Here is a 13,717-nt window from a genome sequence, read left to right as displayed (position 1 = left end):
AGACTACAGCTTTCTCTCGGCTGTGTGGTGAGAAAAGGAGTCCAACTCCAAAGTCAGGCGAGTTACATATGTGTAGGACTGCCACTGGGCTGACCATGATGACTAAGGAATAAATCATACAGGTTCTTTAGCATATGCAAATGTGGGCCTTTTTTTTTTTTACATCTGTAGTTCCGTATGGTATGTGTGCATGTGTGTATGTGTGAATACAGGAGTGTTAAGTTCATGGGTACACGTATGTGCACGCCAGAGGTTAATGTCTGATGTCTTCCTGGCTCACTCTCCTTTACTGAGGCAAGGTCTCTCACTGAACCTAGAGCTCCCTGCTGGCCAGCTTACCCTGGGATCTACTTCTCACGGGCAGACATTACAGGCAGGCCTGCCACAGCTGCCTGCTCTCTTATGTGGGTGCTGGGGATCCAGACTCTGGTCCTCAGGCTTGATCCACTGAGCCATCTCTCCAGCCCCAACATGTATGTATTTATTCAGCAGATATTCAAATGTTTGCCACGGAAGACCCGGGGAAGGCAAAGCACAGAGCAAAGGCAAGTGTTCAGGAGATGAAGCTGTTAGGAGAGAGGCAGATGACCCCTGTGGAGCTACATTCATGCTTCCTACTGCATTCACCATGGTCACAGGGACAAAAAGATTTCTCCTTAAGGAGGGCTGAGGGAGAACAGAGGCAACCAGCCACCTGGAATGACCATTTTTAAAAAAACTGAGAAAAATGCATTTAAAATATAGTACCTTGGTGGTGGGTAGTAATATAACATGTAGAATTACAACAGGGGACAAAGTAAAAACTACTCTAGAAAGGAAAAGAAAAGCACTGTCATGATCTAAGACTTTAGCCATCTTCAAATTTTCTTTCTAATTTCTGTGTGTGCCATAGCACCCTTGGGAGAGGAGAGGCCAGCTCTGTGGAGCTGGTCCTTCCTTTCCTCCACCTGAGCGTAGGTTCTGGGGACTGAACTTGGGTCATCTCACACACACAACAGGCGGCCAACACTTTCAGCCACCAGCCATCTTGCCGGCCTGACTTCAGCCCTCTGAGCCGCCCGGAAGCACTACTCTTTCGGCTCTGGGGTCTAACAGAAAGGTTGCTTTAAAAAAGCCTTCTTTCTCTCCCTCCTTCTCCAGGGAGCAGGCTAGGGCACCAGCAGGCACTCAGGCACTTACTCTTTCTGCAGGGAGTCACTGATGACATGGCTGATCCTCTCTGTCCCCAGGCTGCTTATGCTGGTCTCCTGAAAGGTAAGAACAAGAGTGTCATCAAACCACAGAATCAAATGTATACAATGCAAACTGTCACCAAGCTCAATTCTTCTCTCACTATGCCAGCCACGCAATCTCAAGGTTGTGTCAACCTTAAAATCCAATAGCTATTTTTTTTTTAAGTGTGAGTCCATCTTAGAAGTATCATCTATTACCCATCTATTCTCTGCTGACCCAAAAAACTCTTAAAAAGCCATTATAAATACTGGTTTTTGGACTTGGGACTTTTTTCTGTTTTAAATTTAGTTTTACGTAAGTGTGCACACAGGTACACATGTGTGGCAGGCATAAGTGTGCACACGAATGGAAGCCAGAGCCACCTCAGCTGGCAATCTTCAGGCACTGTCTATGTTTTTTTGAGACAGCGTATCTCCTGGCCTGAGCTTACCAAGTAGGCTAGGCTGTCTGTCAGTGAGCCTCAGATATCTTCCTGCCTCCTCCTCCCGAGTGCTGAAATTACAAGCGTGCCCTCGAGCCTGAGGAAGTTTCGTCCTACGTGGTTCTGGGGAACAAACTCAAGTCCTCACAAGCGCTTCACCAGCTGAGCTTTCCCTCCAGCCCTGTTTATTTTCTAACGCATAAGTGAAATATAAAACTAATCCCAAGTAATGTTTCAACATGTGTATACACTGTTTATTGTTTAGATGTGTGTGTAATTTTAATATAGTCATACTTCCTGGAGTATTAATAGAAAAATGAAATAATACTAGAATATAGAGTATAAAGAAGCAGAAAAACTTTTTCAGAAGATTCAACACTTTTTTTTTTTTTTTTAATTTTATTGAGACATGGTTTCACTGTGCAGCTAAAGCTAGCCTCAAACTCCTGCTCCAGCTTCTGGAGTGTTGAGATTGGAGGTGTATGTCACCACACCCAGCAACAGGAGCCAGGTTTTAGCAGAAGAGCACACTAAGCTCCATTTGACTGAGGTTCAACAAGTATCACAGACAAACAGTGACTGAACCCTCACCGAGTACCTGCTGAATACATGTCTATGTGTTAAAGAACTTGTGCTACTTAGAAAAATAAGCAGTCTGGCTAGATACATACAGTTCAGTGGTAGAGTGCCTGCCCAGCATGCACAAGGCCCTGAGCACCACAACAAACAAAAACCACAAAATTGATCACTGTGTTCTGTCCCTTGAATATCATTTCAAAGTAAAAGCACCAAGCTGCTTCTTAAATTCGGTGCTCTCGGGACTGCAGTGGGAAAGCACAGCCGTAAGGCCACGGCAAACCAGTCATCTCCACCGGAGAGCGGCAGAAGGCACACCCTCCCCAATGAGCACATCCACAATGCTGTTGACCACAGCAACCTGCACAGAAACAAGCCACACCCAAGAGGAAGTGCCAGGGTGAGAGGATAGTCAGGGGCCTGAGTGTCAATGCTACTCAAACACATCGGTACCTTGGCATTTGTACTCAACTACGGGTACGAGTGGCCTGAAGATAGGAAACACACTTTAACAGAACCACCAGCTTTAGGAAAATTAATGTGAGGTCAGATTCTAAACAGGGTGGAGCTAAGTGGAGGGTTCACATATTGCATTCCTCATATTTTTCATCCCTCTGGCTATGCCTCCAGATCAGAGATACAGAACTAGAGAGGCCAAGGGAGAAGATGGGTGAATAATGAGCTATTTGTTACAGCAGAAAAATTATTAACCTAAAATGCCGTAATATTTAAATTTACAGTTTATTACTGTGTAAATTACAAGCAGTACTTTGCGTAATTAGCAGCTTGCTGGCAGGGAGCTGTGAATGAAACTCATTATTTATGATTACAGTTTAGAAAGAGTAGAGAGGGACTGGGGAGAGGAGCAGGGGGAGCAGAGCAATGACCTCTGCTAGAAATGACACATCTCCCTTTAAGGTGATGAAGACGAATTTAAAAAGTACATCTCTCCCTATCCACTTGAGATCATTAGCTGCACATCCAATAAACCCTAGATTCCTCTCAAGCACACTGAAGATCGCCTTCAAGATGAACTAACTCCTGTCCTTGGAAGCGGAAAGCTCTTACTTTGTTGAGCTTAAAGAAGGCAGCAGACAGTGGAGAGACCATTCTCTACATACTCAATAGAAGGGGAAGGAAAACCTCACTGTCCGCCACTCTCCAGCTTCTGCTTCCTTAACTCATCCACACAGGAGTCCTCCCCATCAAGAGTGAGCTCCAGAACCATCAAGGGTGTTGGGCCAGGGTCTATAGATGGAGTAAGGCAAAAGGGATATGGAGCGTGATTCTTCCGAAGGTCAAATGCCTCTCTCGTCAGACTAGGATGAGATTTAAAGGTAAGAAGTAAGACTGGCTGCAGGGAAGGCTCAGTAGGTGAGGCCCTTGCTGCCAAGTCTGATGACCTGAGTTCAATACCCAGGTTCCACAAGACCGAAGGAGAAGTGACTCCTGCAAATTGTCTTCTGCGGGAAACACAAGTTAATTAACCTCACCTCTTGTTTGTTTCTTTCTTCCCTCACCCCCCCCCCCCCCCGCCCTGCCCCCCAGCGCTCCAAACTTCAGAAAATAGATCTCTGGGTAGACTACAATATAAAGCAGGAGCCAGATGATCGAGACTGACAACCATCACATGCTTGGCAAGTACTGCCGCCGGCATTCTAAACGCTTGGTAAACTCTTCTCAAAACCGTCTTCCCTCCCAGGCTAGGGAGCCTTTTCCTGAGCCGAGCTCTCAATCTCAAAGCTGGAATAATTTAAATCAAGAGCTAGGTGCATGCCTATAGTCCTAGGACTCAGGAAATTAGACAGAACAATTTCAAGTTGAAGGCCAGTCTGGGACACAAAGCAAGAACCAGGCCAGTTCGGACTTCCTAGAGACCCTATCTCCAAAAGATAAAAAATAAAAATAAATTTAGTTTAAAAAACAAACAAACAAAAAACAGTTCCCATAGGTTCAAGTCTCTCTTCTGCTACTTGGATGCAGGGAATGCCACACACTTCTTATTATTTGAACCTTACTTCTCCTTATGGGCTAAAGCAACAGCTGGGAGGAATCATTGGCCCAGGGCCCAGCACAGGCCCTGGCAAGGACAGAACTGAAGAAGCAGTAGCTGTCCCGGGGGGCCAGGGCAAAGATCCTGGAGGACGGTGAAGCAGGCTCAGTGTTATTTTACGTGTGAGAGAAGGCATTGCTCATTTGGTTCAGTTTGTTGTTATGTAGCTTTCTCCTTTTAAATCAATTTTAGGATAAAAAGTCCAGTTAGGAAAAAACACATCCTGAATTCAGGAGTTATAAAGAAGCCAAAAGAGATTTTAAACTTATACAACAATATAGGGGTAGTCACAAGTGCAGAAGAGAGACCAAGCCAGCGGCCTACACACAACAGAGGTTGATGTAAGTGCTTGGTCTGAACTTCTGCGTGAATAAAGTGTTTCTCTTTCAGTTTGTATCCATTCAAATCCCACACAGCATCCATTCACCCTTCTTAGCTCCCAGAGCATTTCAGCTGGCTTCATTCACTCCAGAGAGTCCTGTGATGCCTTCAACTGTCAGTAGGGTATGCAAATCCCATGGGGACTACCACCTTCCCACAGCACCGGAGAAACCATGAGATCTGTCACCTTCCCAGCCAGCCTTCTCCGCCCCTTCCTGAGGCACCGAGCTGTAGCTCCTGGCAATCGATTCAGACGAGCATGGTATCCTGTAGAAAGAAGAGGCCTCAGTTACAAGATCCTTAAGCACAGATGTTCTAGCACACTGGAGCCCTTAGCCCAGCATCTTCACAAAACTATCTGCCAGACTGTGCCCATACCTTTGTCCTGAGCTATGATCACAGATGTGCTCCTCTGAGCACCAAACATCAACCAATACCAGATGACTGGCTAAATGGTTGATAGCTACTTCCCTGAGAGGCCTACATTTGCAGGACTAAAGAAACTATGAAACAGTCCTGTTCATTGCCATACATGTAGGCAATGGCCCAGACATTCCAATACGGAACCAACTAAAAGAGAAGTGTCCTGTTACGGGCTCTTTCCACTCCATTCTACTCCTTTAGAACTGAAGTAAAGCAAAGGAACAGATAATGCATTTGTGTCAAAGTACACAATAATAAGATCATTAAAACAAATACATTTAAAGAAGTATTTTAAAACCATCCACTTAGAAATGCCCCAATTTCTTGTATGTGAATGTTCCTTGTAAGTCAATCTTTCAAGCTTCCAAGGAGCATTTGGGAGGAATCACATCAATTTTACAAAAGGATGTGTTGCTGTGATGTGGCTGATGCCAGGCTTCCTAAACGTGGCACAAACTGGGGATGTGTCCCAAGAGCCTATATGGACTGATTAGGAGTGGGAGGACCCTGAGCTAACTCCAGAGTTTAGAGGGCAATGCATGGCCAGAGGCATGCCAGTGACTGAGCAGGGCAACCGTGGAGTCTTCCCAAAGAGAACCATAAAGCCATGACCTTGACGTTTTCATCTTCTCCAAACTCACCTCTTTGAGCTGGCCGGGAAGGTAAAAGGAATGTGGGATCTGAGAGTTTATCCAGTCCGGAGTCCATTCTTTCTACTTCAGTGCAGTGATCAGGAGTCCACTTGGGCAGAAGGTTATGGACGGTGAATCCAGGGACACATTCTCCTTCATAAAACCAATCACTTTGCTCATCATCCCCTAGAGTAAAGAGATCATGTCCTGAGCTGTCATGTTAAAATCCAAATGCCAGAAGGGTTTTTTAATGCTACAGTTATGACACTACAAATAAACCAAAGTACAAAAGAACATGTCCAGTCCCTCTTGGGTCACACTAAGATGAAACCTGATGCATCGACCTAGTTCCACGTGAATGTTGGACTGGTTTTCACCACTTAAATAGTAAAATCTAAGATCTAGCCTTACGGCCCTCTTGAATTCATGTGGAAAACCTGAAAATATGTTATCTCTTCCAACACACAACAGCTCTAACTTATAGTGAAGCAACTAATGCCCCGAAGTCAGGGTTAAGCCAGTAAATGAAGTCAGAATTTGAACCCAGAACCTGACAAAGCCCAAGTGTTTTCCATAAAAAACAAACTGACTTCCTTACCATTATCCACGTGTAGACAGAGTTCAAAGCCATAAGTGTTCCTCAATTCAAAAATTAGCTTTTATTGCTGGGGGATTTTTACATATTTACATTTTATCTTAATAGGTCAGTAAAGAATTTATGCCCACACTTTGTTTTGGTTGGTATCTCATTGATGGGACAGAAAATCATTTTGAACTAGAAATCCAAGCTATCAAGAAAACAAAAAAACAAAAACCCCACAGAAACAAGCAATAAAACTCTTTCAAGAAACTATGACATTTGCCCAAGGCCACATTGTTCATTAATGGTAAGGTCCCAACGACCCCATACGTCCAACCTCTTGGTTTGAACTACCTAATAACAGCTCAGTTTCTACTAGAGTGTATTCCTGCCAACAAGACAGGTAAGAAAAGGGCATCTTCATGTCTGCTACTCATCCCCTTCCCAACTGCAGGAATAAACTATGACAACAGCATCTAAAGAGCACGAGTCCTCCATCCCCCAGCATATACTAGGTCCCACCTGCCAAACACATGAAGCCACTAACACGCAGGATAACAATGACTCTTACAATTAATGTGGAAATCTCCAAGGGGGCAATGAAGCCTGCACTCTGCAAATAATAGCTATTACCACCAAGCACCAAAGAGGATGCTCTTTGGTAAATATTGGTATCTGGCTATAAACAAACACTGCAAACAGCTGTCTTGGGAACAGGGGTTCTCAAACTTCAGCAAGCATCCGAAGCACAAGGAAGGCTTGTCAAAACCAGGATGTGGAGAAGTGAGGAGATGATGACAGATGGGAAAGAAGATACATCAGCGGACACACAGACACTAGCAAGTTTCTTCCATGAAGCTGAGCAGGCCTGGGGAACACAATCTGAAAGCACTACTCTACATGAGGAGCACAATCTAAGAGCACTACTCTACATGGGGAGCACAATCTGAGAGCACTACTCTACATGGGGAGCACAATCTAAGAGCACTACTCTACATGGGGAGCACAATCTGAGAGCACTACTCTACATGGGGAGCACAATCTAAGAGCACTACTCTACAGGGGTCTCACCAGCCAGTGACATGGGTGGACTAGTTCCTATGCACTATGACATGCTTATTCCATTCTCAGGCAGAAGCATTTCTCAAGACATGCACTATAACAGGTAAACTCCTTAGATCATATTCTCTGACAATGAATTAATGCTGAATGGGAATTATAGTTCTTACAATTTACTCATGATCCAATAATAAAAGTTTTTAAAAAGGACTTGTAGCTGGGCATGGTGCCACACTCCTTTAATCCCAGCACTCAAGAGGCAGAGGCAGGCAGATCTCTGTGAGTATGAGGACAGCCTGGTTTATAGAGCGAGTTATAGGAGCCAAGGCTATGTAGAGAGACCCTGTCTCAAAAACCAAAATAGTAAGAGACTTTTGTGAGACTGTCAGATAAAATCCTGTCACTTTGCCTCTCTCTGCCACCTCTCCTAGAGACAGCCTTGGCAGTTTGATCCCCAATAACCCTTTTTCTCTACACACATTAGGTCTAGTTTGGGAGCTTCACTGCGCCCTTGCTTACACTTACCTGGGTTTATCAACCTAATAGGGGCTCTTGCATTCCAAGCAATGTGTAAGGGGTCATGGTTACAAATGATTCTAAGGGCTGGAGAGACGGCTCGGTGTTAGGATCACTTACTGTTCTCGCACAGTACCTAGGTTCGGTTCCTACATGGTAGCTGACAACCATCTATAATCCTAGTTCCAGGGGATCTGATACCTTCTCTGACCTCTTCAGGGTCATGCACCCTCATGGTGCACACACATACACTCAGGCACACACACATACACAAAAAAATAAAAAATAAAAATAATAATCCCTGGCTGCGGAATGTTTCAATGGAAAGCACATAACACAATAGGTGATCTTAAAAAAAACAGAGTTTGGAGAGATGGCTTAGTAGTTAGGAGCACTTGTTGCTCTGGCAGAGACCTGGGGTCAGTTGCCAGCACCCAAGTAGGGACTCATGAGCATCTATAACTCCAGTTCCAGGGATCCAATGCCTTCTTCTGACCTACGAGGGTACCAGGCATACACGTGGGACACATTACATAATACATGCAGGCAAAACACTCATTCATACACCAAAATTTAAAAGCATCGAATAACAAACACAATCAAAAGGCAACAGGTACAAAGAACAAAATCAAAAGGCAACATGTGTGTGTGTGCGCGTGCTCATGCATACACACACACACACACACACACACACACACACACACACACACACGTAAGGGTTCCTTCAGGGAAAAAAATGCACATTTAAGTGGGACGCTTGGTGACTTTTTAAGACACTTATTAAATATTCACCCAGGACACTACAGGGTTTATTCACATGACTCTGTCATATTCTTCAGTCATTTAAACTTAAATAAGGTAAAAGTTATTCCTTAGTATAATAACATATCAACCTTCCCAAAAAGAATTATGTATGAGAATATTATTGGTTATAATTAAAAGAAACTTTCACAAGCTCCAGCCTTGATACTCTGACCCCATGGACCAAAGATTCTCAAGCTATAAGATACTATATAAGAACCACTTCAGGGGCTTGTAAAAACTACAGATTTCAGGGACCAACTCCAAATCTATTTGATTTGTAGCAGTTCAGAAAATCTGAAATTTTCACAATTCCCCAAGTGGCTCTCATATGCCTTCAATAAGTTACTCCACAGTCACTGGAATCAACCACTGCGACAAAGTCCCAAAGCTGGAATCAAGATTACTCTGCCAGGGAGCTGGAGAAAAAGGTCAGCAGTTAAGAGTGTGTACTGTTCTTCCAAAGGACCACAGTTTGGTTTCCAGCACCCATATCAGATGGCTCACAACCTGTAACTCCAGCTCCAAGGGAATCTGGTGTCCTCTTCTGGGCTCCATGGATGACTGCATTCACATGCACATACCCACACTCAGACACACATGTATACACATAATTTAAAAATTAAAAATAAAGAGTCTTTTAAAAAAAACTTCTAGATTTTTAAGAAGATTACCAGCTGGGCAGTGGTAGTATACACCTTTAATCCCAGCACTCAGGAGGCAGAGCCAGGTGGATCTCTGTGAGTTCAAGGCCAGACTGGTCTACAGAGCGAGATCCAGGACAGGCTCCAAAGCTACACAGAGAAACCAAAAAAAAAAAAAAAAAAGAAGAAGAAGAAGAAGAAGATTACCTTGCCGTCCTTCATCATTGGTGAAGAGCCCTGTGTCGCTGCTGCTGCATACACTGCTAGTTTCACTGGAAGAAAATAAAAGAGAACTCAGCAATTCCAGTCAAAAACCATTTTCAAATGAAAGCATCCCAATTGTCTCTCTAACCACTTCAGACCATTAGCCAATCTGATCTGTCAATTTCACACAGAAGACACAGGTGAAGTTTGCTCTCCTCCCCTCAAAAGGTAGGAGAAAAATGTTAAAACTCTTCCATATTAGACTAGTTTCAACATACTTAAAGTCACTGTTATGAAAGGCCATAGGAATCAGCAACCGACTTCTCATTCTCCGACTTCTCTCTTCTTTGGTATGTCCTCTGAAGACCTTGTGGGCCATCCATTCTCTGTTGTAACAGCTTACCTCTGCAGATGAGTGCAGAGGCCCTCAAATGGTTTCTACAGTTTTAAGTGTTTGGAAGAAAAACTCCAAAAATGTAGACATTACATAAAATTCAAGTTTCAGTGTACATAATCGAGTTTTATGGAACACAGTCATGCTCATTCATTTACGTCCTTGGGGCTTACCATCTGCAAAGGTAAGCAGCTGCAACAGAAAATAGACAGTCGACAAAGTCCTCAGATACTGGCTGTGTGGCTCATTACAGAGAAAGTGTGTGGATCTCTGTATTATAAGTTCTACTCTAAGATGACCTATGTTCCCATTGTTTTAATGTTAGAAGATTAGAAGAGGTGTTTTATCATAAAGTCTATCAAGTCTCTTTCCATTAGACACAAGTCACCAGCAACACTACAACAAATGATGCCTCTGATTATTTTTATTTGGAATCTATTCTCTCCTTATATTCTAAATTCAAAGGGCAGGCTCAAAAAATAGCTGTTGATCAAAAAAGATGATAGACATTTTCTCCTACTGTGTCAACAGCATTTCAAGAGAATATTCTTGAAAGAACTTGGACTGAACTTAGCTTAAGAGTTTCCTATATGGAGTCTGTAATGACAATGATGTCATGAAACCATCATCAGGACTCTAAGATTATGACCAAGGGAGGTATGTATATTCTTGATTTAAAACATTATGTCTATAGGATACTTATTCCATTAAAGTATCCTTATTCTACTGGAAATGAGTGTATTATCTGATGACATTTTCTAATTCTGTGTATTCCCTTAGAGTAATTTGCATTGTGAAGCTGTAAATACATGTCAAAAAAAAAAACTGTGAGCTGGGCAGTGGTGTGTGTGTATGTGTGTGTGTGTGTGTGTCTGTCTGTCTGTCTGTCTTTAATCCCATCACTCAGGAGGCAGAGATGTGTGTGTGTCTTTAATCCCATCACTCAGGAGGCAGAGGTAGGCGGATTTCAGTGAATTCAAGGCCAGCCAGGCTACACAGAGAAATTGTCTCGAAAAACCAAACAGAAAAGAGAAGAGAAGAGTTAGTACACTTTGCTAAGAAGAAAAAAGTGGGGGCTGCACAGCACGCTCGCACACAGGAACTAAGAAGCAAGTTGCCAGAATCAAGTCCTTGCTAGAAAGGTAACTATGTCCCTTTCTGAACTAGGCCAAGGGTGTCCAGTCCTACAGTCCTCCTCACTCACTTCTTGCTCAGAGATTTTTGAAAATTAGATTTACTTTATTTTATGTGTATGAGTGTTTTGCCTGCATGTATGTGCCTGGCATCTTCAGAAACCAGAAGAGGGTGTCAGAGACTCTCAAAGTGCAGTTATAGATGGCTATAAGTCACTGTGTGGGTGCTGGGAACCAAACCCTGGTCCTCTTGCAAGAGAAACAAAAGTGCTCTTATCTGTTGAGTCATCTCTCCAGCCCTGGGATTATGATGTGTAACAAATCAGACCTATAAGAATCCTGAATAATTTAATCAACTATAAAATATTAAATATTGGAAACTAACTCCTAAGAGACATAGCTCAATGGGGAGAAGGCTTGCCTAGCCTACATGAACCCTGGGTTCAATCCCCAGCCCTGCAGAGACCAGGTGCAGGGATGGACACTCAGAGTCTCGGCACTTGGAATTCAAGTAGGAGGGTCAGAAATTCAAAGTCATCCTCTTAACAGCCAGCCTGCAAACAAGATACCTTGTCTGAAACAAACCAAAAACAATTAGAAACAAGAGGTGTGGGAGGAAGGCGCAGGCAGGCAGCTTTGGTTTTGTTTTGTTGAGACAGGGTCTCTCCACAGCCCTGGCTGTCCTGAAACTCAGAGATCCCCCTGCCTCTGTCTCCCCAGTGCTGGATATGCACCATCACACCTGGCTAAGGCTGATACCTTTCAGTAAAAGCAATTTTCTTTTAGCACCTTGTAGACAAGCTCAAGAATGCACGATGTCAGGCCCCTGCATATTCTTTCCCACCCCCAAGCCTTCCAATGTTTTTCTATCTTTGTCAGGAGCCTTCTGACTGGACAAGGAAAAAGGCGCTGTTCCTCCTTTCTGCTCAGAGAAACTGATCCCACCTCTGTAGCATCCATCCCACATGTGGTCATCTGAAGCTCAATAGAACCTAGCCTCTGACTCTTCAGATGAAAAGGAAAATGAGCCTACAAAGGGCAGACAAGGCAGCGCCAACCTCTTAGAGTGACAGCAGCCCGAGTGGCCTCTGTGCCTCCTGCTTTTGGCTCTGGAATGGTCCCGTCCTCCCCATTCTCATGGACTTACGAGATCCCAACCTATCAATGGCGCACATACAAACACCTCCTAGACTAGCTCTAAAATAATGGAGAGAACTACATGACTTTGCACATAAACCCCCCAATCCAATCCTAAAGTGGGAGAATAAAAATGTTTCTAACAGAAAAGTGAAGAGAAAACACCCTCTTCCCATTAGCCCAGAGCCTCGCTGAGTTACCTGTTTACCAGACTCTGCTGGGACCCGCACTAAGACTAGCAAGAATCATCTCAATAGCAATTAAATGATGCACTTGATAAATCCTCAGCTGGCGATAATGGGAGAGGAAGATGAAGAATTAGGAGAGAGCTTTCCAAAGACAAATATTGTTCCATTAATAAGGGATAGTACAGGTCTGGAGTTTAACCTTACAATACTAGGAAAATCATCCCCTTTTAACAGCTGGAAAATGTCAAAAAGATTCACAGGAGGGAAAAAGAAATTTAGTAGAAGTCTGAGAACAACTTGGAGAAGGTGAGTTCTCTGATTCATTTATTTGTGTACGTGTGTGTACGTGTGTGTGTGTGTGTGTGTGTGTGTGTGTGTGTGTGTGTGTTCATGTGGTGGTCAAGAGGAGTTGGTTCTTGTCCTCCACCGTGTGGGTCCCAGAGATTCAACTCAGGTCATCAGGCTTGGCAGCAAGCACCCCTACCCACTGAACCATCTCACTGGCCCTATGGGTTTTCTCCTTTCACAATGTGTGATCCAGAGATCAAACTCCAATCATCAGGCTTAGCAGCAAGCACCTTCACCTACTGAACCATCTAACTGACCTCATATTTCTCCACAATGCTTTCCACTTAAAAAATGTTTCCATATTTCACTGATCAGCAGGATCACCATTTTAAATAAGAGACAAAATTAGAGCCTGGATTGTAGACCACCAAGTATATTATCTAATTACTACAGCATTATTGGAAAAGCAACTGAAGTACATCCAAACGAAGTAACAGAGTGTAAAGAAAGCCACCTCAGCTGGCACCTCTAAAAGACCGATCCTCCCACCCACGTTCTATTAGAAGTCAAAGAAGGTGCTCTGCTCTGCAAGTAGTATTTTGCTTTATCACACATCCATCCAGCCCACACATCTAACCTTCCCACCAGAGCTTCTTTATAATTAGAGGCTCTCTCAGTGGAGCAGATGATTAGGCACAGTATTCATATCCACATAAGCATGGATCACAGGAATGAGCCCCATAAACTGCCCCTCATACCTAGTCTACTGCAACCATCTTAGTCAATCACTTAACGGCCCAGCATTATAACCCTCAGTAGTGACTCAACTGCTTTTGTCTCTAAAACGTTCTTTCCAAATTCTGAAAATGAATTGTATGTACTTTTAGGAGATTAAAGGTTTTAATTTCAAATGAACACAAGGTCTCAGTTTTAAAACTATGGTATCTTTCTTCTATAGGAAAAATTGATTGTTTGGTTTTATTCGTTCTCTCAATTTGAAATTCATGCTTATTATAGAAAGCTGAGCCAATGAAGTGAAAACCCAATCTCAGGA

The 13,717-nt window shown here is 43.4% G+C and overlaps 1 protein-coding gene across 19 annotated transcripts in view; it reads right to left on the bottom strand.

Annotated features, from left to right (window-relative positions):
- The window catches only part of Gpatch2l (G-patch domain containing 2 like), a 55,590-nt gene that overhangs the window by 29,637 nt on the left and 12,236 nt on the right, over positions 1-13,717 (bottom strand). For 17 of the 19 annotated variants that reach the window (XR_013044425.1, XR_006063529.2, XR_013044424.1 and 14 more), the window contains exons 3-6: positions 9,527-9,591; positions 5,729-5,905; positions 4,852-4,931; positions 1,180-1,247 (exon numbers count right to left, since the gene is read on the bottom strand). Coding sequence is in view for 16 of the 19 variants with exons in the window: in XM_076551123.1 (XP_076407238.1) it covers positions 1,180-1,247; positions 4,852-4,931; positions 5,729-5,905; positions 9,527-9,591 (390 nt within the window). In the remaining 3 variants the exon portion in view is untranslated. Of the gene's footprint in view, positions 1-1,179; positions 1,248-4,814; positions 4,932-5,728; positions 5,906-9,526; positions 9,592-13,717 lie in introns of those variants that run through there. The other 2 variants (XM_076551130.1, XM_042260967.2) reach the window with 1 other exon arrangement.

This window comes from Peromyscus maniculatus, chromosome 14, assembly GCF_049852395.1.
Source record: "Peromyscus maniculatus bairdii isolate BWxNUB_F1_BW_parent chromosome 14, HU_Pman_BW_mat_3.1, whole genome shotgun sequence".
Classification (NCBI taxonomy): domain Eukaryota; kingdom Metazoa; phylum Chordata; class Mammalia; order Rodentia; family Cricetidae; genus Peromyscus; species Peromyscus maniculatus.
This window is presented reverse-complemented; position numbering and strand designations above follow the sequence as displayed.